We start from the raw sequence: 25,991 nt of genomic DNA, 5'->3' as shown, positions 1-25,991 counted from the left end.
TAATGAAACGGTGCGTTTTAACGTCGTCAAATCGGTGGCGGCGGAACATCTCGAAATGCGTTTCCGAGTCACCATGTTTCACGACGCGTGTCTCTCTCTTCAGTGGTTTCTTTCTCGAAAACGGCGTCGTCTGCTTCAGGGTTTTGGATATTTAGTTGCTTATTAGTATCTTCATCTTCTTTGACCGGATAAACTCTTGCAAGTCAAGATAGATACTTCTCTTTCAAATCAATCTTTGCGGTATGCTTTGTTTCTGTTACTTGTGTTTTGCTTAATGATGAGTTCTTGTGTTTCATCAAGCTCATGTCTGAATTGCGTTTTAACTTACCATCTCTGTCTAGTGTCTGAAGAGAGCTTTCTCTGATTGATTTTTGTTTCTTGTTTCTTTGAAGGACTGTTCAAAAGAAAGTGATTACCTTTGTTATGTGGAACCTAGCTTCAAAATCCATCAAAGAAGGTTTTAGATCAAAAGATGATGTCACAAAACAGAGAAACACTCCTTTAGATTCGTCTGGAGATGGAAGAAAGACAACGAAGGAAGAAAAATTAGAGTGTCCCATTTGCTGGGAATCATTCAACGTCGTTGAGAACGTGCCTTATGTATTATGGTGTGGTCATACCATCTGCAAGTACTGTCTCTTAGGGCTTCAACGTGCCGTTGTGAACAAATCCTCAGGTTTTCCTTTCCAGCTTCCCTTCTTCGTCGCTTGCCCTTGGTGCAGTTTCCTCTCTTTAAGACTAGTACGCAACGGAACAACCATCAAGTTCCCTTCCAAAAACTATTATCTTTTATGGATGGTCGAAACCATGAACGGTTCTCGCAGCGACGACAACAAAAGGGTCACTCCAGGGCACAGAAGGTGCGATGGAGTGACCTCAGATGACAACCGCGGTTGGTGGAATGGTCTGACTAGAAGATGGAGACTTCATGACTCGGTATGTAAGTCAATGGCTATTGTTGCTCATCTCTTGGCTAAGTTTCCTTTGGTAGTTATATTCCTTTTGGTGGCTTTATATGCAATCCCTGTGAGTGCTGCAGTTCTCGGTGTCTATGTCTTTGTCACGTTTGCTTTAGCTGTCCCGTCGTTTCTCGTCCTTTATTTCGCTGTCCCGAGCTTAAACTGGCTGATCAGAGAGATCTCAGCCTAACTCATTGTACTGTTTTGTTTCCTGATTTGTATGAAACATGAAATAGTAAAACTATAGAGTTAAAGTTTTATCAAAAAAAAAAAGAAACTATAGAGTTAAAGTTGTTACACTCAATGTAGACAAGAAAAAGAGAAGATCTTTATTTCAGTATGTGTCTCTGTACATAACTAACAAAACTACCTTTCTCTAACAACAATAATCATGTGTGCAAGAATCAAAAAAGAATGAAAACAAAAATAAACTATGTTGTTGTGTATGAATCTATAAGAAGAAAAGATTTTACATTTCTATGTAAACTTGTGGTGGTGAAGACAAACCATTGAAGAGTTCAGCTTTACTAGATATCTTAACCAACATCGACAACACCTCTTTCATGTTCGGTCTTGCCTGAGGCTGATCCGCAGTACACTTCACACCAACTTTTAATAGCTCAGTCATCTCCTCAGCACCGTACCCTGCCTTTGTCCCGGAGAGAGTAAACGGTGACCCTTTAACCGTCACGTTACCAGCCATCATCACCCGTTTAGCCCATTCAACCAAACACTCTTCACCTCCATCAACCGCTCTTCTCCCCGTCGCGAGCTCCATTATCAAAACCCCGTAGCTGTAAACATCTCCTCTGGTAGTAGCCTGCCAAGTCTGTCCATACTCAGGAGCTACATACCCTATAGTCCCCGCGATCACAGTGCTCACGTGGCTATCCCCAACGTTCAAAAGCCTCGCTAGTCCAAAGTCCGTCACCCTCGCGTTCCCGTGCTTGTCCAAGAGGACGTTACTCGCCTTCACGTCTCTGTGAACGATCGAAGGGTAACACTCGTGGTGCAAAAACACCAACGCACGCGCCACGTCTTTAGCTATATCAATCCGTCTCTTCCATGTTAGCTTTGTTTTGTCTGTTATAAGCTCCTCTAAGCTCCCGCCACCCATGTACTCATGCACCAAGATCTTCTCCGACTCGTCTAAGCACCATCCGTACAGCTTAACGAGGTTAGGATGCGCCCAGTCACCATACGCGTTGGCGCTTAGAACTTCCATCTCGGCTCTGAACTCCTTCTCAGCTTCCGTGCCTTCTCTCTGCAGCTTCTTGACCGCGACTTCTCTTCCGTCGGGCAACACGCCTCTGTACACGGTCCCGTATCCTCCTTTACCCACTACTCTCTCCTCGGAGAAGTTACTGGTGGCGTTGAGAATGTCGGTGTACGTGAACGTGGACTTATCTAAGCGGATGACTTTGATTTTTCCCGACAGCCAGGGGGACGATCCCCCGGAGCTGTCGTGTCTGATTTTGGAACCGTCCAAGAGATCTGTTTCGGATTGTCTTGAGCTTTTGACAACCATGAGGATGATGCTTATAACCACCACACAAGCGATGAAGACCAATGCGAGAGCGGAGGAGATGCAAACCACGAGGATAGTTCCCGGCCTGTGTCCTAGCTTTTGGTATGTAATCTGAGTCCTCGTCTTGTTGTTGTTGTTACCTGATTGGTTGAAGAAGCTTGGAAACTGGAGTAACGGATTCCCAAGGAAGGACTCTTTCTCAAAGGTTGTGAGCTGTCCTGTGGATGGTATGACACCGGTAATAAAAGGGTTGTAAGAGATGTTGAACTTACTCAGCTCAGACAAGTTGTTCAAACTGGTCGGAAAGTTTCCTGAGAAGTTGTTGTAAGACAGGTCAAGATTCTGCAGACACTTGAGATTCTCTATCTCCTCAGGGATCTGTCCCGAGAAGTTGTTTCTCGTCAGGTTGAGAAACGCGAGAGGCAACTTCCCAATCTCCTTGGAAAGCTGCCCGTGGAACTCGTTGAACCCCAAATGAAGCATACTCAGCTTCTTCATCCGAGAGATATTCGCAGGAACCTCGCCGGTTAGTTTGTTCCCACTGAGCTGAAGGTAAGCAGAGATATCGAGCGTCCGGACCGTTGAGCCAGGAGAGCACACAGGAAATAGCCCATACCCTTTGAGCACATGGTCCCATAAGCTTCTGCAACTCTTCTTAGTAAGTATTGCGTATACAAAGTTGAAAGGAGGGAACTCAGCAGGAATCCATCTCCTCATCGCCAAGCATTCACCTGAGCCAGCGATTATGTTGTCGGTGTTTCGCTTGTTCACTTCGAAAGTCGGAGAAGGATTGCTACCCATTAGAGTCAGCTCAGGGTGTAATCCACCAGATAACTGATTATTCGCGGCGTTAAACCACAGAAGGCTAGAGCAGTTTCCAATCTCTCGAGGGATTTCTCCTGATAAAGAGTTGTTCGCAAGCATAAGCCACAGAAGAGACGTCAGTTTCCCGAACGAAGCTGGTATCGAACCGGTCAGCTTGTTGAAAGAGAGATCAAGCGCTTGAAGATTCGGCATGTTACCATACTCTTTCGGTATATCGCCGCTGAAGTTGTTATAAGCAAGAATCAAGAACTTCAAACTCTGCATCCGCGAGATCTCGGGAGGTAACTGGCCAGAGAAGCTGTTTTTGCTAAGATCTAGCCTTGAAAGATTAGGTAACGTGAGGATTTTAGAAGAGTTTATGCCTCCGACGTATGAGTTCTCATGCAAGACTAGATACTTCACTTGAGTAAACCTCCCGAATATTTCTTGTACATCTCCTCCAAAGCTGTTTCTACTCAAGTCTAGAAAGATCAAGTTGGTCAAGTTCAGTAGAGTTTCAGGTATGTCTCGAGAGAATTTATTATTCCCTAAGTACAAGCCTCTGAGAGAGGATATAGAGCCTATCTGAGCTGGAACCTTCCCAGTGAAGTTGTTTCCCCACAGACTCAATACCTCCAGGCTCTGACAATTCGAGACTTGTCCCGGAAACTCACCCACAAACTCGTTGTCAGACAAATCCAACACTTGGAGAGTGCAGTTCCCTCTGAACATTGTAGGTGTGATCTTCCCGGAGAGATGATGATTCTCGGAAACCGAGAACTGGACCAACCTCCCAAAACTAGGCCATATCTCTCCCCTGAATCCGTTGGAACTGAAGTCGACGTACTTTAGATGCGGACAACCGTCGAAGATGTCGTCCATCCTGCCAGTGAAGTTATTGGTGGATAGATTCGCAACGACCAAACGGTTGCATAGCGTCGGGAAAGTGGAGTGGACATCACCAGCGATTCTATTAACCGACAGATCAAGAACCTCGAGATTTGATAGTCCTGATATGGTGAGCTCCCCGTCGAGGATGTTGTGAGAAAGATTGAGATGTTTCAGGTTTTGGCAACGGCTAAGGTCGTCTGGTATTGATCCTTCGATCGTGTTCTTTGATAAATCGAGGTAAGTGAGCTGCGTTAAGGCGGAGAAGTTTTGGAACAGAGCACCTGAGATGGTGGAGTCGCTTAGGTTGATGCCTGTGACTCTACTTCCCTCTGGCATACATGAGATCCCAGGCCATTGATTACACACATCTTGCTTCTCTGTTTTCCACTCTGTGTACACTCCTCGGTTCGTTGGGTTACAGGATTCAAGGTAAGTTTTGAGGCTTAGTAAGACTTCTCTATCACTGTCAAGAGAATCTCCCGCCACTGATATGGCTGCCATGTAAGAAAAATCAACACATGAATAAAGATAGAAAATATATAATTTCACCACAAAAAATCATATTCCCATTTTTGAAAAAAATATCATATCAAAATAAATACGAAACTGAGCTATTATTTCTGCACTTATCAGGATTAGATAATATCCATAATCCGAAATACAGCACTACATAATCTATTTTGGTATTTTACTATTTTGTAGATCGGATCAAATGCAAATTCAGATTTTTTCGATTCGGGTTCAGATCTCAGCTAGTTACAAATGCTCAAGCCTACTTTCAAGTAAACAAACAACAATAATCTATAAAACAAGGTGAAACCCTTAGAACGTCAAATTCAAACCGTAACCCCGTTAAAGTAACCACCAAAGCAACTCAAGCAGAGAGCACAGCTTCTTTTCTTTTTTGTCACCAGAGAACACAGTCTATTCCAAAAAAAAACTCTCAACGAACACAGAGGATGCAGAGAATCATCACCTGTGATCAAAACGAAGAGTAAGAAATAAACCAAGCAAAGTGACTGAGAATCATCTTCGGCCATAATCATACGCGTCACCGTCTTCAACTACTTTTTCTTTTTCTTCTTGCTCTTTATTGTTGGAGTCGTCGTCTTCTTCTTCGACAAGGTGTGGAAATTACTAAGGAAGAAGATGATTTTCATGGAAAATTCATGGAAAAGGGATTATAGAGAAAGAGGAAAGGGGAAGTTGAAAAAACAGACCCGCCCGCACGTAAGACCAACCAACTCAAAAACTTTGAACACACATTTATTTGCCCCAAGGCTTATTCTCCTTCTTCTTCTCTATTTATTAGACTTTTCCTTTCCTTTTCTTCTTCTCCCCCTCACGAAATTAAAACACAAAAGGTTGAATTGAATCATCATTTTTATGTTTATTTTTTGACCAAAATAACGTATTTATTACGCTACCAGTCTTTCAAATTTTTTCTTTCGAAACAAATAACAAATTCTTTTAATATTTGAAATTATTAGAGTAAAAATGTTATCTTGATTTAATAGTGTCATATGACTAAGACCATCATTATTTCTGATATTTCAACATAAATTTCTTTTTCACTATATTAATATTTCAATGTTTTATAAAAGGTGAAAACTTATTTTAGCAACTTTCAAATGAACTTTTCAAATTTTGAAAAGAAAAAGTTCAATTGGATATCTATACAATTGGTAACAATACCTATATTCAAAACTTCAAATACTATATTAATGGGGATGCAATAAATACAGCTTTAGTCTCAATTTAAGCCAAAAATAATAATTACAAATATTGTGTAAGACTATGGAATTTAATGGCTCGGACGTAAATATATCAAAATTTGAGTTTTTTTTTTTGAATTTTTAATCATGCGGTTTGGTTGAAACTTCATGAAATTAAATTTAGGTGAGCAGCTGAGACATCTAAGTTGACCAGTTCTGAAGATTTTGACTTCGTGTAAGAGTTGGTAAGTTAATTTAAAAAAAAAACAATTAACAGAAAATAATACGCATAATGTAAATCTAAATAACGTTACAGATTATTGTTGGTATGATTTATACAAGAGATACATATCTGAAAGAAGTATTCGCTTTTTATATAACAAACGTGTAGTGTATACAAAAGAGCATAACTCGGTACCGCTTTGAAATTTTCAGAATTAAGATATTTTTTCTGATTGAAGATAATTTATTCTTAAACAGATTTACAAGATTACGGTATGGTGGGCCTCATGTAATTCATCTGGACGGCACTCATTGACTTAGTTAGTCCTTTGACCAATGTTTTTAGCATATTATTAATGATCAAATCTCATATCTTATTCCTTTTATTTGTCTGTACTATTGATATAGAAATACGTTCTTTAATATTTTCCCCCGTGACCAGTCAAACACGTGTATTATCTTACATTGATTAGTCTTAAGTACTCGATTAACTGAATAGTATAAACACACTTCGTGACAGACCATTGAAAAAAATATTTGAATTAGAAAATTCAAAGGCAACTATTCTCTTCCACAAAGAGAAAAAAATTAAAGCTATATTATTATTGTAATGTATGACCATATGTCCACATCTACAACTCTATAACAATCACATGTACTTTAGAAAAATAGGGCTTGAGATCATGTTAGTCGAGTGGTTTAAGTCGATATTTGTATCCTGGATCTCCAGCACAATGCTTAACTTGGGTCATCCAAAATATCAATAATAATAACAATGATATTCATGACTTAATATACATTTATGTTCTCAACTGATCATACTAGCTAGGATAGTGCACCATTATAAACGGTCACATATGTTTCAAAACCGCTTATTTCTCTTTCAAATATGCAAGTTGTTAGACTCTTCCAAGAAAATCATATAAAACTCTGAAAAAATCAAAGTGGTACCAATTTTAAAGTTTTGGATTTCCACCAGTTGTAAGGGAAAAAACAAGGAAAATTCTGGATAAAAACTTGGTCCACAATAAACACTAACGAGGTGTGAATGGTAATGAGCCAACATTGTTCATGCCAAAACAAAATATTGCTAGAGGATCTAATAGAAGTGCCACTTCGAAAGCGACATCGCTTTGTGCGTTCAGGTTTTTTTTCCTGCGTACCCATTTGCTGTTTCCATTGGTCAAATTCAACAATATCATCATCACCTTATGTCATATGACCATTGTAAATTAATTGCATTGGATCCACAACTAGAGATGTTGAGGTTGGTAGTAAAATATCCACCCGAGTCTAGTCCAACTGTTTTTCATATCATAATCAGAGTAAACCAGGGTTTTGGATTCTTGCAATTTTGGGTTGGTTTTGATATTCAGCATAAAGAAAGTGTGAAGTTCGGTATATAGGTTCATAGTCTTATATTTTTGTTTTTTGTATGGGTGGGGGAATATATAACCAACGCATGAAGCAAAGCATCTAATATTAGTAGAAATTGTCAGTTGACAGGGGGAAATTGATAAACAATCTAACAAGTAGATGATGGCGAATCTTGGACACCTGATCAGTTCTTTTAATTGATAATCAAAATATTATTATTGTACTTTCATGGTAAATGAAAATTTATCTCAAATGTTAACACCACATATACATACACTACCTTTAAAATAATTTTCGTAAGAACGAAAGATGAGTAATTGATGGCAAATCATAAGTGCAAGATGGTCACTAATGTAATTTCGAAAACACATGTCCAAAACAAGGAACATTCTGCAATTAAAGGACTCATAATGTAATTTCGAAAAACAAAACAAAATATTTTATATTATTTAACAAATAGTCCTTCCTTTTCCTCACTCTTCCCGCAATACTCTCTTCTCCATCTCCAGTGTTTCGCCGCGCGCCGCTTCCTCTCTCTATCTATCTCTCTCGCCGCGATTTCGTCTCTAAACGTAAGTTCCCTTCCATCTTCTGCCTCGATCTCAAATGTACATCAAAGTTAAACCGTGAGATTGTTGAACCTGATTGTTCCGGTTTAGTCAATCGCATAGTCTTAGATTTGAGAATCGAAATGTACCTCATGTTTAGGAACCGAAACCTAGTTTTGCAATCGTTGCGTCGTTTCAATCTCGAAACCCTCATTTCGCGGCGCCTGTGGATCCCCGCACGATCCACACACTCGAAACCTCCTCCTCCGGATAGTAAGCAAACCGGAATATTCTCACTAGCTGGGGAATTAGCATCTCTCGTAGAGGAATCTTCTCCTCGCGTTGATGATCCCAAACCTAGAAGCCGTATGGAGCTAAAACGATCTCTCGAGCTCCGTTTAAAGAAAAGAGTCAAAGAGCGGTACACTAACGGCAAGTTTAATGATCTCTTGAAGACAGTGATCGCTAGGCCCGAGACTCTTCGCGACGCTTATGATTGTATCAGACTTAACTCCAATGTTCCCGTAACAGAATCAGATGGGAGTGTGGCGTTTGCGTTTTCGTTTGATTCTATCGCAGAAGAGTTATCTAGCGGTGCGTTTGATGTTGTTTCCAATACGTTCTCGCTTGTGGCTAGAGATAAAGCGAAGGAGGTTCTTGTCTTGCCTAGTTTAGCATTGAAAGTTGTTCAAGAAGCTATTAGAATAGTCTTGGAAGTCGTTTTCAGTCCTTACTTTTCGAAGATCTCGCATAGTTGTCGAAGTGGAAGGGGACGTGGGTCCGCGTTGAAGTATATCAGCAATAGTATGTCTCGTTCTGATTGGTGTTTCGCTTTGAGCTTGAACAAAAAAGTGGATGATTCTGTTTTCGAGAGCTTGCTCTCTGTGATGGAGGAAAAGGTAGAAGATTGTAGCTTGAGTGTCTTACTGCGTTCTATGTTTGAAGCCCGGGTGCTTAATCTGGAGTTTGGAGGGTTTCCCAAGGGCCATGGTCTTCCACAAGAAGGAGTGTTGTCACGTGTGTTGATGAACGTGTATCTTGATCGGTTTGATCATGAGTTTTATAGAATCTCAATGAGACATGAGGCTCTTGATCGTGATTCACAGAGTGTTGAAGATGGCTTAGGCTCAAAGCTTCGGTCCTGGTTCAGGAGGAAGGCTGGAGAGGAAGATTTGAAAAGTGATCCGGAGAAGGACATTGCTGTCAGAGTTTATTGTTGCAGATTTATGGATGAGATATTTTTCTCTGTGTCTGGACCCGAGAAAGTTGCGGTTGATATCAGATCGGAAGCTGTAGATTTCCTACGGAACTCACTGCATTTGGACATCACAGATGAAATAGATCCGTTACCATGTGAAACGGCCAAGGGGATTCGTGTTTTGGGTACGTTGGTGAGGAAAAACGTGAGGGAGAGTCCCGCTGTCAAAGCTGTTCACAAGTTAAAGGAGAAGGTTAGGCTCTTTGCATTGCAGAAAGAAGAGGCGTGGACCTTGGGAACAGTTAGAATTGGAAAGAAATGGTTAGGACACGGATTGAAGAAGGTCAAGGAGTCAGAGATCAGAGGCTTGGCGGATAGTAACTCTACCTTGAGCCAGATATCTCGCCACAGAAAGGCAGGCATGGAAACAGATCATTGGTATAAGGTCTTGCTTAGAATATGGATGGAGGACGTGCTGAGAAACTCTGCAGATAGAAGCGAGGAGTTTATCCTGTCCAAGCATATTGTTGAACCTACAATTCCTCAAGAACTAAGAGACGCGTATAACAAGTTCCAAACTTCTGCTGCGGCATATGTTTCTTCAGAGACAGATAAAGTAGAAGCGCTTTTGCCATGTCCAGACCCTCATGATAAACCTGTTTTCTTTGGTGATGTTGTTGCTCCTACCAATGCTATAAGAAGGCGTCTTTTTCGCTATGGATTAGTAACTTCTGAGGGTTATGCTCGTACGAACTCTATGCTTATATTGCAAGACACTGCCCAAATAATTGATTGGTTCTCGGGACTTGTCAGGCGATGGGTGATATGGTACGGAGGCTGTAGTAATTTCGACGAGATAAAGGCTCTTATCGACAATCAGGTCAGAAAGTCATGCATCCGGACTTTGGCGTCGAAATATCGAATACATGAAAATGAAATAAAGAGACGCCTTGATGAAGAACTCAGCACGATACCCTCTGCTGAAGACGTAGAAGAGGAGATACAACATGAGAAACTAGATTCTCCAGCGTTTGACAGGGATGAACATCTAACGTACGGCATCTCCAATAGTGGTTTGTGTTTGTTGTCTTTAGCTCGAGTAGTGAGCGAATCTAGGCCTTGCAATTGCTTTGTATCTGGTTGCTCTATGGCTGCACCTGCTGTTTATACTCTACATGCAATGGAAAGACAGAAGTTTCCCGGTTGGAGAACTGGATTTTCTGTTTGCATTCCTTCTAGCTTAAACGGAAGGAGAATAGGGCTGTGTAAGCAACACCTGAAAGACCTCTACTTAGGTCAAATATCACTTCAAGCTATTGATTTTGGAGCGTGGAGATGATTACTTTCTCTCCACTACACGACTCGTTGCTGATATCATCCTAGGTCAACTCTGACTCGTTTTAGAGATGTTTGTTGATCTCCGTTTATCTGATGTCTAGAAATATCTAAGGTCCGGTTATTATTGTTCTTCGGCTGTGTACAGCTGCACAGTTTGAATACCCTCAGAGTCTAGTGGCATTAGCTGCGCTTGTGGAAAATGCTAGGTGAAATGGTTTCCACGGCGTTCACAGTTAGAATTTTCGTCACTTCTGACTGTTTTTTTCTCCAAGGCTTATGCTTCTTGAATCTTTCTGACAGGTTTTGAACGTGACAAATGGAGCTAGCGGATCGAGCAGTTGGGCTTCTATTATCTTCAATCAGCTTATCCATATTCACCTACTATACTTTCTGGGTCATCATCCTGGTAAGTGAATATCTCATCCTCCAAGTTGTCCTTATAAAGACGTTGTATTGTATTTTGATCTACCAATTGTCAACGAATGTTTTGGATATTACGAGGAAGAAGCTCACGTGTTAAAATTTTCCTTTGCAACAGCCATTTGTAGATAGTGATCACTTCATCCACAAGTACTTTTTGCCTCAAGACTATGCCATCCTCGTACCTGTCTTCGCTGGCGTAACTCTCCTCTCTCTTCTTTGCGTATTCATTGGAATGGTCATGCTCAAATCCAAAAAGAAGAAGGCTTGATTTTTTTTCTTGGTTCTTTTGTGCCTACTTAGTTGGACCTTTTGGTCTTTTCAGTGGTTTATGTCTGCCTGAACTTTAAATAATGTAGTTGAACCGTACGAGACTATGTCCTAAAGTTGAATACGTAACATATTAACTTTAATAAGTGTTTTGTTTGCGAATAAATTCTCTTATTAATCTGATCATCATTAATATCAGTATGCTATGATGGACTTTAGGCTCACCAAGAACTCAACTAAATATCGATTTTCAGAAGATAATAATGATTTGGATTCGGGTTTGGTTTCTCTTGAATCATAGCGATTTTGAAATAGATGTGACTACTGTTTTCTTTGTTTTTTGGTCGTTTTTGCAGTTGGAAGTTGCCGACTTTTCTTTTGGATTCTACTAGTATTTTTTTCGGTTTTTTTAGGTATAAATTTGATAAATAATAAAGTTACATGTGGACGTTGTTTAAAATATAAAATATAAATCTGTATTTTGAATTTGGAGAAAAATAAATTATGATAAATAGTAGTAGTCATCATAGTCTAAGAGCTGGCAAAGCATTAGAGACACAAGTGTGGTTCTCTTTGCAATTATGATATGTCTCTGTAATGAATTTGTTTTGACTTATCTTATGGAAACTTAATCATAGTTTATAGCTTTGTAAATCTTATCAGTCATATGCTACTTAGTGCTTATGGACATATATCATTTCAAGTCACCTTCGCACAATTTGATAATTCAATAATAGCCATTCGCGTGTACTGACTATAGACCAAACATTAATACATACAATACAAGCCGTGTGGACTACTATTCATTTCAACCAAAATTAATTTCCACACTGTTTAATAATGTTCTTATAAAATTAATACTCTTCCACATTTGTGGAGTCTACTATTCATTCAACCCAAAATTAATGCATACATCAAATATATATATTCTATTTTTTCCACACGATTTAATATAATATTTCCTTTTTAAAAATTAATATTCTTCCACATTTGTGTAGTCTACTATTCATTTGAACCAAAAAGCTGTCATTAACTATATTGCTAAAATAGAATTTCAAAACTGGAAGGTGTAGATTCGATTTATTGGACCAGAAATTAATAAATGCATGTATTCTTCTGTATTTTAAATCTTAAATCGTTTTTTTTTAAATGTACTGTCATCTTCCGTAATACGCCAAAAACATTCTCTCTTCTTCTCTCATTATAAAAATACGAAACCTCAGAGATTCACCACTCTCTCAGGAGATTCACTCCAACCCGGATCCGATTACGCAGACCGATCCAGTGCGAGACTTAGCTGGCGTGTGGTGATTGGTAGGTTACGAGAAGAATTCGCAATTCCGTTACAAAAAAATGGGCTGCGTTAACTCGAAGCAGACGGTCTCCGTGACGCCGGCGATCGATCACTCCGGCGTATTCAAGGAGAACGAGAACGAGTGCTCCGGATCGGGTCGGGTTGTGGTCGAGGATCCGCCTCGCCCGATTCTCAAGAAGCTCGCGTCGTGGAGGAGCAGGAGCTGGAAGAGGAGCCAGAAGAGTGAGCTCGGGAGCGAGTTGAGCGAGTCGGGACGCGGTAGCGACTCGCTGAGTTTCCGTCTCGGTAGTATCAGCAAATACATTGAGGCGGAGCAGGTCGCTGCCGGTTGGCCTGCGTGGCTGAGCAACGTGGCTGGTGAAGCTATCCATGGCTGGGTCCCACTTCGATCTGATGCTTTCGAAAAGCTCGAGAAGGTTCGTATTTGTGGCCTAGTGGCTAAAACTTTAGATTACATGTAAGAGGTCATTGGTTCAAGGCGAGGGATCTGCTTAATTTGAGGTTATTATTATCGATGTTTAAGAAATGATTAGGTAGTAACAATGTGTGTTCACGGACGAACTAGTGATTAGGTGGATTATATGAGATTTAGAACTTTTCAAATTATTGATTTATTTTTATATATTTTACATTAGATATTTTAATGAGATTTGAGTTTAATTATAAAATTATTTGACAAATTATAAAATTTACAAATAAAAAATTAAACTAGACAAATTTGTTGATTTGCACTAATATTATTAATTAATTTAATAGATTTAGACTAATTTAGATCAACTTCGACTAACTTTAATTAATTTAAAATGGTTTAAAAACGATTTGAGTCGTATTAATCGATTTAAAATTTTTTTTGTTTCGGCTATATCCAATTTGCTGCATAGAACGTTGGTTATTAACTTATTATTATTATTGAAATGTTGTTTGGTTGAGGAAATAGTGAAACTAATGGAGTTTAGTTTGGTTTCTGTAGATTGGACAGGGGACTTATAGCAGTGTGTTCCGTGCGGTAGAGACTGAAACTGGGAGGATTGTGGCATTGAAGAAGGTGAGGTTCGACAATTTCGAGCCGGAGAGTGTTAAGTTTATGGCGAGAGAGATTTTGATACTTAGGAAACTCAATCATCCCAACGTTATCAAGCTGGAAGGTTTGATTACTTCCAAACTATCTTGCACCATACAGCTCGTGTTTGAGTATATGGAGCATGATCTCACTGGTCTTCTTGCTTCCCCTGACATCAAGTTCACTACCCCACAGGTTTGTTTAGTTTTATAGTGGAAGAATCATTATCCTTTGATGGGAGTTTTTTCTTATTGTTTTGGTTGTATGATAAATGCAGATTAAGTGTTACATGAAGCAGCTGTTGTCTGGGCTTGATCATTGTCACTCTCGAGGCGTGATGCATCGGGACATAAAGGGTTCGAATCTCTTGTTGAGTAATGAAGGAATACTAAAGGTGGCTGATTTTGGGTTAGCAAACTTCAGCAACTCTTCTGGGCACAAGAAGAAGCCTCTTACTAGTCGAGTTGTCACTCTGTGGTACCGTCCACCTGAGCTTTTGCTTGGGGCAACGGACTATGGATCAGCTGTTGATTTGTGGAGTGTTGGTTGTGTTTTCGCTGAGTTGCTTCTTGGGAAACCCATTCTCCGGGGAAGAACTGAGGTAAGACCACATAGCATTGTATCCTATTTATGATATTGGACCTTTTGGTCATGGATTGGTGAAAAATGAACCTTAAATTGTATGGAACAGGTTGAACAGCTGCACAAAATATTCAAACTGTGTGGATCTCCACCAGCAGATTACTGGAAAAAATCCAAACTTCCTCATGCAATGCTTTTCAAGCCACAGCAAAACTATGACAGCTGTCTCCGGGAAACGTTGGAAGATTTGTCTGAGATTGAAATCAGTCTGATAGAAACTCTTCTTTCTATAGATCCCCTAAAACGCGGTACTGCCTCTACAGCCCTTGTTTCTGAGGTAACCCTTTTTATCATTTGAATCCATTAACGTATCAAGCTTGGGAACGAACCACATTGCTGCATTTTGCTTATCTTTTACTAATTAATTAATGAAGACATTGCCGTCTTTTTGTTTCCAGTATTTTACTACAGAACCTTTTGCTTGTGATCCCTCAAGCTTGCCAATGTATCCACCTAGCAAGGAGATAGATACAAAGCATCGGACAGAAGCAACAAGGTTAAAATTTTCTTTCATTATCTGATAGAAAATTACCAGTCCACCATTTTGATTGGCCTTTCATTATCTTGGAAGCATTTGTAACATCGTCCTACTTCATGTCTGATTTTCAGGAAAAAGATTAGCGGGAATGGAAGACGTGGTGTAGAAGCGAGGAAGCCATCACGGAAGACTCTTTCATTCAATAAACTGGCACCAGCTGAGGTACTTTTTACTTACTCTCTTGTCTACCTGTTATCTGCATCTTGAAAGTATGTTCCTCTTGCAAGAAACTCAAATCTGCTCTCCCTTTTTTTGTGTTTGCAGGAAAGAATTGGTCATTTAGTTCCCATTTCGATTGAAAGTGATGCCAAGTTCTGTGGGAAGGTGCAAACCCAGTTAGATCACAAGAAAGACGAAGCTTCCCATGTGAAAAATGCATCCCAAGGTGATGTACCCTTCTCAGGGCCCTTACAAGTTTCCAAATCAAGCAGTTTTGCTTGGGCGAAACGAGATAAAGATGAAGCATGCGTTAAGGTGCATAATCGTTCTCTTTCAAGAGGTCACATTCCTAATGCATGTGGACCTTCTCCTGCTTACAATGGGAATGGTGTCGAACCTAAGAGAAATGAGAGTAAAAATGATGACAAACGTGAAGACAAGACAGATTCTCGAGGCCAGGAGTCATACGAGGCAGTGAAACGTTCTCTGCTGAAGCAGTGGAGACAACTTGAACGTCTAGATTCTTTTGGTGCATCGGACGAGTATCACTCTCAAGAACTGTCATTGGGACAGAGAGATAAAATGGCAACAAAGGTGGGTAATAATTTGGTACGTCCATAGATTATAGAAGCTCTAAGAGCACCCTTCTAGTTTTTTCTGTTTTTTCTTTGATATCTTAAATTCCATATAGAATTTGTTCGTTGTTTGCATTGTTCCCATGGCCGTTTAGTGCTTTTGATAGACATAGTACAGACCAAGCATGATCTGTGCCAGACATTCTTTCAAGTGAAACTTGGCTTCATTATTCTTATTACTGTAATGCCCAGTGTCAAAACCCATTCGGTGTATTAGAGATAAAATGAAGTGATTCTAAAGATATGATTGCACTACTGCTTTAACAGTTTACATATCTATTTGGGTGATTACATGAATTTGTATATGAAATTGTGAAAATGAGATATGCAGCTAAGAAAAGCAGAAAGAAAGGACCAGTTTACCGTTGTATACAAATAATGTTTGCTCAGCTGTTTAAGTATTCTTTTGTTCTTTCTCTCTCCACGCTTTTAGCTAGAGTCCAGATGGGAGAGAGAAAGAAAGTAGGCATGATTTGGTTTGTCTCCTTTTTTGAGTTCATATAAAAGCATGCTCAATGATACTGATAACGTAGCGCTTTTGACAGGGTCATGATGGGGACAAGATCGAATTCTCGGGCCCTTTGCTGTCTAAATCTAATGGAGTTGATGAACTAGTGGAATGGCACGAGCGCCGCATCAGCAAGCTAGTTCGAAAACCGTGGTTCCAGAAAGGTAAAGTTAAGACTAGCTTTAACTGACTATCCTTCATTGTGTCTCGGCTCTTCTTTATCTTTTACAAACGGTACCTTTACAGCTTTTTGTAATAAAACATTGTTGTTTTCTCAACTGAATTGTACTAGTCCAATACTGAGTAAGTGTCTTGGTTTTTTGAACTTGCAGATAAAAAACAGGGGAAGTGAAACGGTTGTTAACTTCTATGGCCATCACAAGGCTCACGAGTAGATGGAGAAAAGGCCATACAGCATTTTGTTGTTTTTTATTTAATTTTTAAGGTATAAGCTACACCTTTTGAGAGCCAATTCAATTGTGTATGATTCAAAGGCACTGATGTATAGATCTCAGTTCCTAAATTATTACTTAAGCACTATCTCTATGCATATATACATATGTAAACAGCTTTGTGTTTTATTTTGAGTTGCATACCAGATGAGAAAATTTCATCTGAAACTAATCAAATTGTACTCAGCCGTACACTTAACTTCTTATAAGAAAACGAAACAGAACGTTACATTTTTTTTTATTGTTCTAAGCTGGTAGATATCGTTGTATTATGTATACCTCTTTACCACCATTACTACTCTCCTTGAAATGCGTCCATAGAAGTTTACTAATGTTTGAAGCCCTCAAGGATTACCAATGAGCCTCTGCTTTGTTAACCAATACTGGTTAAGCCTTTGTCTTGCGTACTCCATGTAGTCGAAGTCGATTTCATTCACATGTTCCTACAAAGTTTTAACCAAAAATCAAGATCAAAGCCATATAAATATATAAACATATACAAATGTGCAGGTACGAGAGAAGGTGACTGTAGATAATACCGATATGATTCCCCATAAACCCCAAGTTAGATGACTAGCAAGTGTATATTTCTCAACATCCTCAAGGAGTTTTTTGACCATTGTATCGCTGGGCTCTTCTTCACCTGAAGAGTTCAATAGAACAAATACAATTGAGAATACTAAAGCTCATAGGGAGACAAGGAGAGTATGATAAAAAATAATCACCTGAAGGACTCATATATGTTTTCACAAATCGTTTACGCTCCTCCACACCTATATACATTTTGACTCACATTAATAACATATACGATCGATCTTTTACCATATCAAAAGATAAAGAGAAGACTACATGAAACATTTCACTTACCAGGGTATTTAGTGTAATCCATGATGTGAGGTGTGTCAGTGTGGTAATCAGCAGCCATCTCGCAGAAGTGATTGGCAATGTCATAAGCCACAGGATTGTAGCAAGAGTATTCATAATCCTGTTTTTTTGTAAGATGAATTCGAATTAGGATCCATGTTCTAATAATGCAACACCAAAAGAAAACAAATAATGAAAACCTCACAATGATGGTTATTGCTTTGGTTTCCTCATCCATCATTATGTTCCCATACTGTAAATCATTGTGGCAAAACCCAATCTTTTCATCATTCTTAAAGAGAGCTTTCTCAAGCAAATTTATTTCCATCTCCATAACATCCAGACGAAAGGACTTAGCTTCTTCTGGTGAAGCGAGTCTCTTGCATGCAACCAGCCATTTTCTGAAGTCACAAAGACCCCAAGAATCAACTAAAAATATCAAATAAGCAAAGTAGAACCTAACAGACAAAAACAAAGGAAACATACCGTAACCTGTCCCAAAGCAAAGCCTTCTTCACACCAGGCATGTCAAGACCGTGAAACTCCTTCATCCTAGTAGCTATCCGACCAGATATCACAGGATCACGCAAATCAGAAGCAGATAGTGTCTGAAAACACCAAAAAAAAGAAGAAAGTTACAACCAAACATGGGTGTAAGTAAGTGCAAAGACATTCAAAATAACTTAAATACCCGTGCATGGAGAAACTCTTCGATCCGACCATTACCAAACCTTGCCAACAACAAAGGCCCATGACCATGCTTAGACATGAACTCAAACGTCCTGATCTCATCCTCACGGTCAAAGAAAATCCCAACGCCTTCACCGTAAATCCTAACGAGAACCTTACGAGAAGGCCCACTTTCTCTAGTGGGCCACTTGATCTGAAACACCTCGTTGGTCATCGCACCTTTCAGAGGAATCACTTGCAGCGCCTTGGAATCGATCACGTCTTCCCACTCTGAGGCTATAGCTTGTAGAGCTTCCTTCACTTCTCGAGAGAGACGGTACTCTTTGCTCTCCACATTCGTTTCGTTAGCACCCATCGTAGTATCTACAAAGATCAAAACAAAAGACTCGATCTTTAGCCACATGCAACAACTATAAATGCTCTGTTTTCGTAAAGTTTGTGACTTTAAATCTAAAACTGTACGAATAATCAAAAAATTTCGTTACACTTAGTTTCTGCGCAGGGAGATCTATCATTACACAACACAAGTGATGGAGAAGGAAAGGAAAGGCTTACGTGAACGGTGCGCAGTACGAGGAAGGAGCAGAGGATAGAATCTGGATCAAGGCAAGATCCGCTGTAACCAAGGAAATAAAAGGACTGTTTTATTAAATAACGTATTTTATTATTAAGGCTGCTGAAAATTGCATTTAAGTCCTTGTAATTATGAAAGTCTCCTTTTTGTGCCCATATGTTTTTAGAAGGTCTAATAATAACGGAGTTCCACGTGGCGTCTACCTGTCGATAACTCTCTCTCTGTTTCTCGCGATTTCTCTAGTAACTTCTAGTTTCGAAGTTAAGAGAAGTCTCTATCTTTCGAGATGAATCCCCTTTCCTTTTAAAACATACATCTCCTGCCTCCTTGCTTCCTCGCAAAAAAATCACAAAGCTTTTATAAAACAGAGAAACAAGAACAAGAGCGTTACTGATTCATTGAAGAAAAGCTCCACACTTTTCATATCTTTAAGGTAAAATAAGCTAATATACTAACTTCTTGTTGATTCTTTTTCTTTCTTGTTAGAGTATTCAAGATTCTGAGGTTCTTTGCTTACTGTTCAGAAACTAACAAGATGAATCCTGAGAAGTTCACACACAAGACAAACGAGACTATCGCAGCTGCTCACGAGCTAGCAGTAAACGCAGGACACGCTCAGATCACTCCCCTGCACTTAGCCGGCGCGTTGATCTCCGACCCTTCAGGTATCTTCCCTCAATCCATCTCCAGCGCCGGCGGCGAGAACGCAGCTCAGTCAGCGGAAAGAGTGATCAACCAAGCTTTAAAGAAGCTCCCCTCGCAGTCTCCTCCACCAGACGACGTTCCCGCTAGCTCGAGCCTCATCAAAGCGATACGCCGCGCTCAAGCCGCTCAGAAGTCACGCGGCGACACACACTTAGCCGTGGACCAGCTTGTCATAGGCCTCCTCGAAGACTCTCAGATCAAGGATCTGTTGCAAGAAGTTGGCGTTGGGGCGGCGAAGGTTAAGTCAGAGGTCGAGAAGTTGCGTGGGAAGGAAGGCAAGAAGGTGGAGAGCGCTTCGGGGGATACAAACTTCCAAGCGTTGAAGACTTACGGAAGAGACTTGGTCGAAGAAGCTGGGAAGCTAGATCCAGTCATCGGTCGTGACGAGGAGATTAGAAGAGTGGTTAGGATCCTCTCGAGGAGAACCAAGAACAACCCTGTCCTTATCGGAGAGCCAGGTGTAGGGAAAACAGCTGTCGTCGAAGGCTTAGCTCAACGGATCGTCAAAGGAGATGTCCCCAACAGTCTCACCGACGTTAGATTAATATCTCTAGACATGGGAGCTTTGGTCGCTGGTGCTAAGTACAGAGGAGAGTTTGAAGAAAGACTAAAAGCTGTGTTGAAAGAAGTCGAGGAAGCTGAAGGGAAAGTGATTCTCTTTATCGACGAGATTCATTTGGTTTTGGGAGCTGGGAAGACCGAAGGGTCTATGGACGCTGCGAATCTGTTTAAGCCTATGTTGGCTAGAGGTCAGCTGCGTTGCATTGGCGCCACGACGCTTGAGGAGTATAGGAAGTACGTTGAGAAAGACGCTGCCTTTGAGAGAAGGTTTCAGCAAGTGTATGTGGCTGAGCCGAGTGTGGTTGATACTATTAGTATTCTGAGAGGGCTTAAGGAGAAGTACGAGGGGCATCATGGTGTTCGGATCCAAGACAGAGCTCTTATCAATGCTGCTCAGCTCTCTGCTCGTTACATCACTGGTACGTTAAAGATTATTAACGCTAAAGATTTTCAATACTCCTAATTTAAAAAAAAATTAAAAAATATCTTTTTTACTATTAATTGCGGTAGTAACAAAAATAGCACTAACAAAAATATATAGATATAATATTTTTTTTACTTTTAATTGCGGTAATAACAAAAACATACATATAGATATAGAGTGTTAAAAATTATTTAGATATAGTGATTATTTTATTGTTAATTGCGGTAGTAACAAAAACATATATAGTTTTTAAATTGCGGTAGTAACAAAAACATATAGGTATAAAGTTTTTGTTGTTGTTTTTGTTATTACCGCAATTAATACTAAGACGATGTTGTTGTTTTGATATAGTCTTGTTCTTGTTCTTGTTCTTGACATGTTTTGTGGTTTGATTAGGTCGGCATTTACCGGACAAAGCAATTGATTTGGTGGACGAGGCTTGTGCCAACGTGAGAGTCCAGCTCGATAGCCAACCTGAGGAGATAGACAACCTTGAGAGGAAGAGGATGCAGCTGGAGATTGAACTACACGCCTTGGAGAGGGAGAAAGACAAGGCCAGCAAAGCTCGCCTTGTGGAGGTGAGGAAAGAGCTCGATGACTTGAGGGACAAGCTACAGCCTCTGACGATGAAGTACAGAAAGGAGAAAGAGAGGATAGACGAGATCAGGAGGCTAAAGCAAAAGAGAGAAGAGCTCATGTTTGCTTTACAGGAGGCGGAGCGTAGATACGATCTTGCAAGAGCTGCTGACTTGAGATACGGAGCGATTCAAGAAGTGGAGTCTGCGATAGCTCAGCTCGAAGGAACCTCTGATGAGAACATGATGCTGACCGAGAACGTGGGGCCTGAACATATAGCTGAGGTTGTGAGCAGGTGGACTGGGATTCCGGTGACGAGGCTTGGTCAGAACGAGAAGGAGAGGTTGATTGGTCTTGCTGATAGGTTGCACAAGAGAGTTGTGGGACAAGATCAAGCGGTGAGTGCGGTCGCTGAGGCTATTTTGAGGTCGAGAGCGGGGCTTGGAAGGCCGCAGCAGCCGACTGGTTCGTTCTTGTTCCTTGGTCCGACCGGTGTGGGTAAGACTGAGCTTGCTAAGGCTCTTGCTGAGCAGCTGTTTGATGATGAGAACCTTTTGGTTAGGATTGATATGTCTGAGTATATGGAACAGCACTCTGTCTCTCGCTTAATCGGTGCACCACCTGGGTAAGTACTTTAACTCTTATTAACATATATATATTTTTTAAAAATCTGATATTATTAATATTTTTTTTGGACAACTAATATTTTTAATATACATTCGTTTTTAATGTTTTTGGTAAAACATGTTTATTAAAAAAATATTTTTATCTAAAAAGTATTATTAAAATTATAAATTAAAATTATTAACCAATTACAATAAAGTTAAAGCTACCTGTAAATATAAAACATGTTACACATTGAAACATAAACTTCCTTCTAAACATCTTACATTTTGGAACGGAAGGAGCGTGTTGTTTTGTCTGTTTTCTTACATGATTGTGTTCTTTTCATCAGCTATGTTGGTCATGAGGAAGGAGGACAGCTAACTGAAGCTGTGAGGAGACGTCCTTACTGTGTAATACTCTTTGATGAAGTGGAGAAAGCCCACGTTGCTGTTTTCAACACGTTGCTCCAAGTGTTGGACGATGGTAGATTGACAGACGGTCAAGGGAGGACGGTGGACTTCAGGAACTCGGTGATAATCATGACGTCGAACCTCGGCGCAGAGCATCTTCTCTCGGGGCTGACTGGTAAAGTGTCTATGCAAGTGGCTAGAGAATGTGTGATGCAGGAGGTGAGGAGACACTTTAGGCCAGAGCTGCTGAACAGGCTTGATGAGATTGTGGTGTTCGATCCACTTTCGCATGAGCAGCTGAGGAAAGTGGCGAGGCTTCAGATGAAGGATGTTGCTGTCAGGCTTGCTGAGAGAGGTGTTGCTTTGGCAGTTACTGATGCTGCTTTGGATTATATCCTGGCAGAGAGTTATGATCCTGTAAGTAAATGCTTGTCATGTACTAATATATTTGTTTGGTTTAGTTTGTTAGCTGACTCTTGATTGTGTTGTGTGTTTAGGTGTATGGTGCTAGGCCAATAAGGAGATGGATGGAGAAGAAGGTGGTGACGGAGTTGTCAAAGATGGTTGTGCGTGAGGAGATTGATGAGAACTCAACTGTTTATATAGACGCAGGCAGTGGTGGGTCTGATCTTGTGTACCGTGTTGAGAAGAATGGAGGGCTGGTGAATGCAACTACAGGGAAGAAGTCGGATGTGTTGATTCACATTGCTAATGGGCCAAAGAAAAGTGATGCAGCTCAGGCGGTGAAGAAGATGAGGATCGAGGAAGTAGATGATGATGAAGAGATGGTTGAGGACTAAAGCCTTGAGTTCCTTTAAAGAGTTTGCAATGTTGTTCTTTGAGTTGTTGTAACTTGATCCTCTGTGGAATTGGAAGAGACTCGTATTCTGCTTTGGTTTTTGGTTTGGCTTTTGGTTAGACTTTAAAAAGTCAAAATGGTGTGAAGATGTAAAAAGTCTACTTGTAATATGTTTTCAACCTTTTAAAGAGAAATAAGTTTATGCATAAAACCAGTACTTTTGAAGAGATAAATAAGTTTATGCATAAAACCATAGTGGCCTTGATAACAAACATTTCATCTTTAGACCATTGGGGTCAGTGGCGGAGCCACATTGTGTGAGAGGGGGGCATTTGCCCCCAATAACTTTTTAAAATTCCATGTAAATCTCTCAATAAATTCAATATGCCCCCATTGTTTTGATCAAATATACTTCTAATCCATCAACTAATTTTACTCATGCCCCCAACAAAAAAAATATCTGCCTCCGCCCCTGATTGGGGTAGTGGGATAGTTCATCAATTCTCAGTATCGGTTTTGAAGAGCGTCTTTACAATGTCATCAACCACACCTCCATTGTAGTGAAAGAAGTGGCCACTTCCCGGAACCTCATGATAGTGAAGCCACGGAAGCTTCTCAGCAATGTAACGTTGCGGCGTCACAGGCACTAACATGTCATCATCCCCATGCCACAGATGAACAGAGCCTCGCTGGTTGTTCAAGAACGGGTTCCCAAGCTCAATAGGATCAAACTCCCAACTCCCAAACCCAACAATCATATCACGGTTAATACTCTCATGCAACCCTTGCGGTCTCACTTCCGCCAAATGAGGTTTCCTCGAAGAACCAAGCTTCAAAACGATATCCCTATCCGGCTGCGAGAAGCTAGCACCATCTCGGTTCGCAACACTCGAACCGGGGAACCATCTTTGTGTGTTCCACCAGTGGATAAGCCAAGGAGCATAGTGAGCAACACGAACCGCCCACTGATCTCTCTTTGGCTGCAAGCTGTAACCTTGAGTGGAAACATTCAAAGGCAAGCTCTTCCACCAGTAGTTAACCACCGGAGCGACGAGCGTCGCTCCGGCTAACCGGTGAGGGATGTACTTAAGACATCCCCATGTTGCTTGTCCTCCCATTGAGTAACCTATCACATAGAACTTCTCTCCAAGATGCAACTGATCAGCAAGCTCTTCAACGTCTAAAGCCAAGCTCTTTGGGGTCCGGTTCGGATCCGGGTCGCTCTCTCCGTAACCGGGTCGGTCAAACGAAACCAAATACATACTAAGTTCCTCCATTAAGCCCTAGTAAATGAAATTGAAGTTTGATATAATAAACTCTAATTTTCTAGAAATTGATATAAATACTAATTGGTAATGTACAATAAGTACCGGAGAGAGGCGAGTGGCGTAAACGGCGTCGTGTCGACAAGAATCGGATCCGTGGATGAAGATGACTTTGCGGCGAGCTCTCTCTCTTGGAACTCCGTGCTCTTTGTACGCTAAATGCCTTCCGTCTCGGAGCTTAATCCGCGGTGCTGTGATCGGTGGACCTCCCGGGGAGCCACATAGATTCGGCGGAGGAGGTTTTAAGATTGACTGATAAGTCAACGCAGCGATTACTCCGACAAGGATGACCAGAACTGAAGGAAGAAGAAGACTGTTCCGAGGTGGGTTGGTCGGTGATCTAGTCGACATTGCAGAAGCGGAGAGATGATCGGAGATGGAGAGACAGTGAAGTAGTAACTAAAAGTCAACGACAACGACAACATAAAAAAGGAAGTAGGGAACTCGTTTTTAAATTCCTAAATCTCTTAATGGGCTGCTTTTTAAAGCCCATAAGACAATTCTTAATCAAATCTAGGGAAACACATTTAGGTTCGTTTTAAACTATTAATGGGCCGCTATTCGAAATCCATAGGCCCATTCTTAATCAAATCTAAAGGTGAGAACTAGGGCAACAACTATATAAGCTCCTACTTATGTTTTAGGGTTTTGCTTCCTCCGTCTTCCTCATTTTGCAGCAGTCTTGTTCGTTTTATCAGCCGACACGAAAATGGTGAAGGGACGCCAAGGAGAACGTGTCAGGTTCGTTTCTTGTTTCACCTAACCCGAGTTTCACAAAGCTGCTTTTGAATCGTGATGGTCTCGTCGATTGCAAAGGAACATTTTTGCTCAATGTTGAAACTTTTGTAAAGCTATGTTTTGATTTAAGACTGAATCTTTTGTTTATCTTGTGAATGTTTGCAGACTCTACGTTAGGGGAACCATCTTGGGATACAAAAGGTGACACCTTTACTTTTATTATCTATGTTAATTCATTTTATACTGCTTACTTGTTCTATTCAATGTAATGAATCATGATGAATAGTTTATGTAATGAAGCTGCTAAGATCACATTCTGAACTTATGATATTAGACGCCTTATAAAGTTCAGAACTTTATGTTAGTTATAGAATCTCCTCATGTACTTTGTAGTCCATGTTTGTGTAACTAGTTGTCTGCATTTTCTTAGAAACCATTTGGTACTTCCCTTAGTCTTATGTCATTTTTTTTGTTGTGCAGGTCCAAGTCCAACCAGTACCCAAACACATCCCTTATCCAGATCGAAGGAGTCAACACTACAGAGGAGGTAACATGGTACAAGGGAAAGAGGATGGCTTACATCTACAAGGCTAAGACCAAGAAGAACGGTAGCCACTACCGCTGCATCTGGGGAAAGGTTACCAGGCCTCATGGTAACAGCGGTGTTGTCCGTGCCAAATTCACATCGAACTTGCCTCCTAAGTCCATGGTACTTTAACATATTCTATAACCATCAAATCATTAGCTTGCTTGGGTTTTTAAAGCTGACTTCTTTGCTGTCTTTTATTTTGTCGTTCAGGGAATGAGGGTCAGAGTCTTCATGTATCCGAGCAACATATGAAGAACAGCATCAACTTTGAGTTAGCTGTGGTTTTGTCCACTAGTTCGTTGTTTTGTATTTTGATACTGAAAGCATTTTCCGTTCTTTGTTTTAAGTGTTTTGGTGATTATCTGAACGACTTCAAAATCATGAATCTGGTTTTTGATCCCAAATTAAAATCTCTCCCATCTTTCTTTCACCTCATAGTAAGTTAAAGCTGAAAAAATATCATTTTCTTTTGTTATTGGTTATGCAAACTGAATTTGGGGTCTTAACTTAAACTTACAATATTATGAATGCATGTCCTAATTCTAATTCTT

At 40.4% G+C, this 25,991-nt stretch overlaps 9 protein-coding genes and 2 long non-coding RNA genes across 15 annotated transcripts; 7 read left to right on the top strand and 4 right to left on the bottom strand.

The window, feature by feature from the left end:
* The first annotated feature begins 18 nt into the window (after positions 1–18).
* LOC106354388 lies at positions 19–1,296 on the top strand. The gene is made up of 2 exons (XM_013794311.3): positions 19–240; positions 393–1,296. The coding sequence occupies exon 2, from the start codon at positions 424–426 to the stop codon at positions 1,147–1,149; it is 726 nt and encodes a 241-aa protein (XP_013649765.1). The 5' UTR covers positions 19–240; positions 393–423; the 3' UTR covers positions 1,150–1,296.
* On the bottom strand, positions 1,268–5,642 carry LOC106405711 (probable LRR receptor-like serine/threonine-protein kinase At1g74360). The gene is made up of 2 exons (XM_048736238.1): positions 5,159–5,642; positions 1,268–4,676 (listed from the first exon to the last, which is right to left on the bottom strand). Exons 1-2 carry the CDS (start codon positions 5,226–5,228, stop codon positions 1,429–1,431), a joined length of 3,318 nt encoding a protein of 1,105 aa, XP_048592195.1. The 5' UTR covers positions 5,229–5,642; the 3' UTR covers positions 1,268–1,428.
* LOC125576357 lies at positions 5,015–6,560 on the top strand. The gene is made up of 2 exons (XR_007314738.1): positions 5,015–6,142; positions 6,378–6,560. It is a non-coding gene; the product is annotated as an uncharacterized LOC125576357 (long non-coding RNA).
* A 1,269-nt stretch (positions 6,561–7,829) lies between these two features.
* Positions 7,830–8,434, bottom strand: LOC125576356. The gene is made up of 2 exons (XR_007314737.1): positions 8,194–8,434; positions 7,830–8,097 (listed from the first exon to the last, which is right to left on the bottom strand). It is a non-coding gene; the product is annotated as an uncharacterized LOC125576356 (long non-coding RNA).
* On the top strand, positions 7,987–11,468 carry LOC106402535 (dolichol-phosphate mannose synthase subunit 2-like). Of its 3 annotated transcripts, none has more exons than XM_048736233.1 (3): positions 7,987–8,068; positions 10,881–10,986; positions 11,119–11,468. In XM_048736233.1, exons 2-3 carry the CDS (start codon positions 10,897–10,899, stop codon positions 11,269–11,271), a joined length of 243 nt encoding a protein of 80 aa, XP_048592190.1. In that variant the 5' UTR covers positions 7,987–8,068; positions 10,881–10,896; the 3' UTR covers positions 11,272–11,468. The 3 variants fall into 3 exon arrangements, with proteins under 3 accessions (XP_048592190.1, XP_048592192.1, XP_048592191.1); XM_048736235.1 differs by lacking the exon at positions 7,987–8,068 and adding an exon at positions 10,510–10,625; XM_048736234.1 differs by lacking the exon at positions 7,987–8,068 and adding an exon at positions 10,655–10,786.
* On the top strand, positions 8,075–11,284 carry LOC106354382 (nuclear intron maturase 4, mitochondrial-like). The gene is made up of 3 exons (XM_013794304.2): positions 8,075–10,625; positions 10,881–10,986; positions 11,119–11,284. Exon 1 carries the CDS (start codon positions 8,188–8,190, stop codon positions 10,579–10,581), a length of 2,394 nt encoding a protein of 797 aa, XP_013649758.2. The 5' UTR covers positions 8,075–8,187; the 3' UTR covers positions 10,582–10,625; positions 10,881–10,986; positions 11,119–11,284.
* A 961-nt stretch (positions 11,469–12,429) lies between the features above and the next one.
* Positions 12,430–16,708, top strand: LOC106354377 (protein IMPAIRED IN BABA-INDUCED STERILITY 1). 2 transcript variants are annotated; one of them, XM_013794298.3, is made up of 9 exons: positions 12,430–13,001; positions 13,556–13,840; positions 13,923–14,246; positions 14,337–14,564; positions 14,686–14,783; positions 14,897–14,987; positions 15,090–15,578; positions 16,165–16,291; positions 16,460–16,708. In XM_013794298.3, exons 1-9 carry the CDS (start codon positions 12,624–12,626, stop codon positions 16,477–16,479), a joined length of 2,040 nt encoding a protein of 679 aa, XP_013649752.1. In that variant the 5' UTR covers positions 12,430–12,623; the 3' UTR covers positions 16,480–16,708. The 2 variants fall into 2 exon arrangements, with proteins under 2 accessions (XP_013649752.1, XP_013649751.1); XM_013794297.3 differs by having other exon boundaries at positions 15,090–15,593.
* On the bottom strand, positions 16,686–18,801 carry LOC106354380 (probable choline kinase 2). Of its 2 annotated transcripts, none has more exons than XM_013794300.3 (8): positions 18,689–18,801; positions 18,135–18,496; positions 17,930–18,051; positions 17,649–17,844; positions 17,447–17,564; positions 17,305–17,352; positions 17,119–17,222; positions 16,686–17,022 (listed from the first exon to the last, which is right to left on the bottom strand). In XM_013794300.3, exons 2-8 carry the CDS (start codon positions 18,486–18,488, stop codon positions 16,924–16,926), a joined length of 1,041 nt encoding a protein of 346 aa, XP_013649754.2. In that variant the 5' UTR covers positions 18,489–18,496; positions 18,689–18,801; the 3' UTR covers positions 16,686–16,923. The 2 variants fall into 2 exon arrangements, with proteins under 2 accessions (XP_013649754.2, XP_013649755.2); XM_013794301.3 differs by having other exon boundaries at positions 18,619–18,695.
* Positions 18,802–18,927: 126 nt separating this feature from the next.
* On the top strand, positions 18,928–22,999 carry LOC106354381 (chaperone protein ClpB1). Its single transcript, XM_048736226.1, has 5 exons — positions 18,928–19,140; positions 19,232–20,392; positions 20,794–21,598; positions 21,929–22,406; positions 22,487–22,999. The coding sequence occupies exons 2-5, from the start codon at positions 19,243–19,245 to the stop codon at positions 22,787–22,789; spliced, it is 2,736 nt and encodes a 911-aa protein (XP_048592183.1). The 5' UTR covers positions 18,928–19,140; positions 19,232–19,242; the 3' UTR covers positions 22,790–22,999.
* On the bottom strand, positions 22,939–24,533 carry BNAA07G31410D. Its single transcript, XM_048736228.1, has 3 exons — positions 24,159–24,533; positions 23,269–24,071; positions 22,939–23,084 (listed from the first exon to the last, which is right to left on the bottom strand). Exons 1-2 carry the CDS (start codon positions 24,462–24,464, stop codon positions 23,286–23,288), a joined length of 1,092 nt encoding a protein of 363 aa, XP_048592185.1. The 5' UTR covers positions 24,465–24,533; the 3' UTR covers positions 22,939–23,084; positions 23,269–23,285.
* A 93-nt stretch (positions 24,534–24,626) lies between these two features.
* Positions 24,627–25,870, top strand: LOC106354376 (60S ribosomal protein L35a-1). The gene is made up of 4 exons (XM_013794296.3): positions 24,627–24,854; positions 25,017–25,052; positions 25,332–25,560; positions 25,651–25,870. Exons 1-4 carry the CDS (start codon positions 24,823–24,825, stop codon positions 25,690–25,692), a joined length of 339 nt encoding a protein of 112 aa, XP_013649750.2. The 5' UTR covers positions 24,627–24,822; the 3' UTR covers positions 25,693–25,870.
* The last annotated feature ends 121 nt before the right edge of the window (positions 25,871–25,991 follow it).

This window comes from Brassica napus, chromosome A7, assembly GCF_020379485.1.
Source record: "Brassica napus cultivar Da-Ae chromosome A7, Da-Ae, whole genome shotgun sequence".
NCBI lineage: Eukaryota > Viridiplantae > Streptophyta > Magnoliopsida > Brassicales > Brassicaceae > Brassica > Brassica napus.
The sequence above is the reverse complement of the archived record's forward strand: the minus strand, read 5'-3'. Positions and strand labels throughout refer to the sequence as shown.

Excerpts from the sequence above, each read along its gene's own strand:
- LOC106354388 (XM_013794311.3), top strand. The coding sequence starts at position 424 with ATGTGGAACCTAGCTTCAAAATCCATCAAAGAAGGTTTTAGATCAAAA.
- LOC106405711 (XM_048736238.1), bottom strand. The coding sequence starts at position 5,228 with ATGATTATGGCCGAAGATGATTCTCAGTCACTTTGCTTGGTTTATTTC. Across the intron at positions 4,677-5,158 it reads ACTCTTCGTTTTGATCACAG|CCATATCAGTGGCGGGAGAT; the intron begins GTGATGATTCTC and ends CTTACATGGCAG.
- LOC106354382 (XM_013794304.2), top strand. The coding sequence starts at position 8,188 with ATGTACCTCATGTTTAGGAACCGAAACCTAGTTTTGCAATCGTTGCGT.
- LOC106402535 (XM_048736233.1), top strand. The coding sequence starts at position 10,897 with ATGGAGCTAGCGGATCGAGCAGTTGGGCTTCTATTATCTTCAATCAGC. Across the intron at positions 10,987-11,118 it reads CTTTCTGGGTCATCATCCTG|CCATTTGTAGATAGTGATCA; the intron begins GTAAGTGAATAT and ends CCTTTGCAACAG.
- LOC106354377 (XM_013794297.3), top strand. The coding sequence starts at position 12,624 with ATGGGCTGCGTTAACTCGAAGCAGACGGTCTCCGTGACGCCGGCGATC. Across the intron at positions 13,841-13,922 it reads TCAAGTTCACTACCCCACAG|ATTAAGTGTTACATGAAGCA; the intron begins GTTTGTTTAGTT and ends TGATAAATGCAG. Across the intron at positions 14,247-14,336 it reads TTCTCCGGGGAAGAACTGAG|GTTGAACAGCTGCACAAAAT; the intron begins GTAAGACCACAT and ends TGTATGGAACAG.
- LOC106354380 (XM_013794300.3), bottom strand. The coding sequence starts at position 18,488 with ATGGGTGCTAACGAAACGAATGTGGAGAGCAAAGAGTACCGTCTCTCT. Across the intron at positions 18,052-18,134 it reads AAGAGTTTCTCCATGCACGG|ACACTATCTGCTTCTGATTT; the intron begins GTATTTAAGTTA and ends TGGTGTTTTCAG. Across the intron at positions 17,353-17,446 it reads GGATTACACTAAATACCCTG|GTGTGGAGGAGCGTAAACGA; the intron begins GTAAGTGAAATG and ends AAATGTATATAG.
- LOC106354381 (XM_048736226.1), top strand. The coding sequence starts at position 19,243 with ATGAATCCTGAGAAGTTCACACACAAGACAAACGAGACTATCGCAGCT. Across the intron at positions 20,393-20,793 it reads CTCTGCTCGTTACATCACTG|GTCGGCATTTACCGGACAAA; the intron begins GTACGTTAAAGA and ends TGGTTTGATTAG. Across the intron at positions 22,407-22,486 it reads TGGCAGAGAGTTATGATCCT|GTGTATGGTGCTAGGCCAAT; the intron begins GTAAGTAAATGC and ends TTGTGTGTTTAG.
- BNAA07G31410D (XM_048736228.1), bottom strand. The coding sequence starts at position 24,464 with ATGTCGACTAGATCACCGACCAACCCACCTCGGAACAGTCTTCTTCTT. Across the intron at positions 24,072-24,158 it reads ACGCCACTCGCCTCTCTCCG|GGCTTAATGGAGGAACTTAG; the intron begins GTACTTATTGTA and ends TTCATTTACTAG.
- LOC106354376 (XM_013794296.3), top strand. The coding sequence starts at position 24,823 with ATGGTGAAGGGACGCCAAGGAGAACGTGTCAG. Across the intron at positions 24,855-25,016 it reads CGCCAAGGAGAACGTGTCAG|ACTCTACGTTAGGGGAACCA; the intron begins GTTCGTTTCTTG and ends GAATGTTTGCAG. Across the intron at positions 25,561-25,650 it reads ACTTGCCTCCTAAGTCCATG|GGAATGAGGGTCAGAGTCTT; the intron begins GTACTTTAACAT and ends TTTGTCGTTCAG.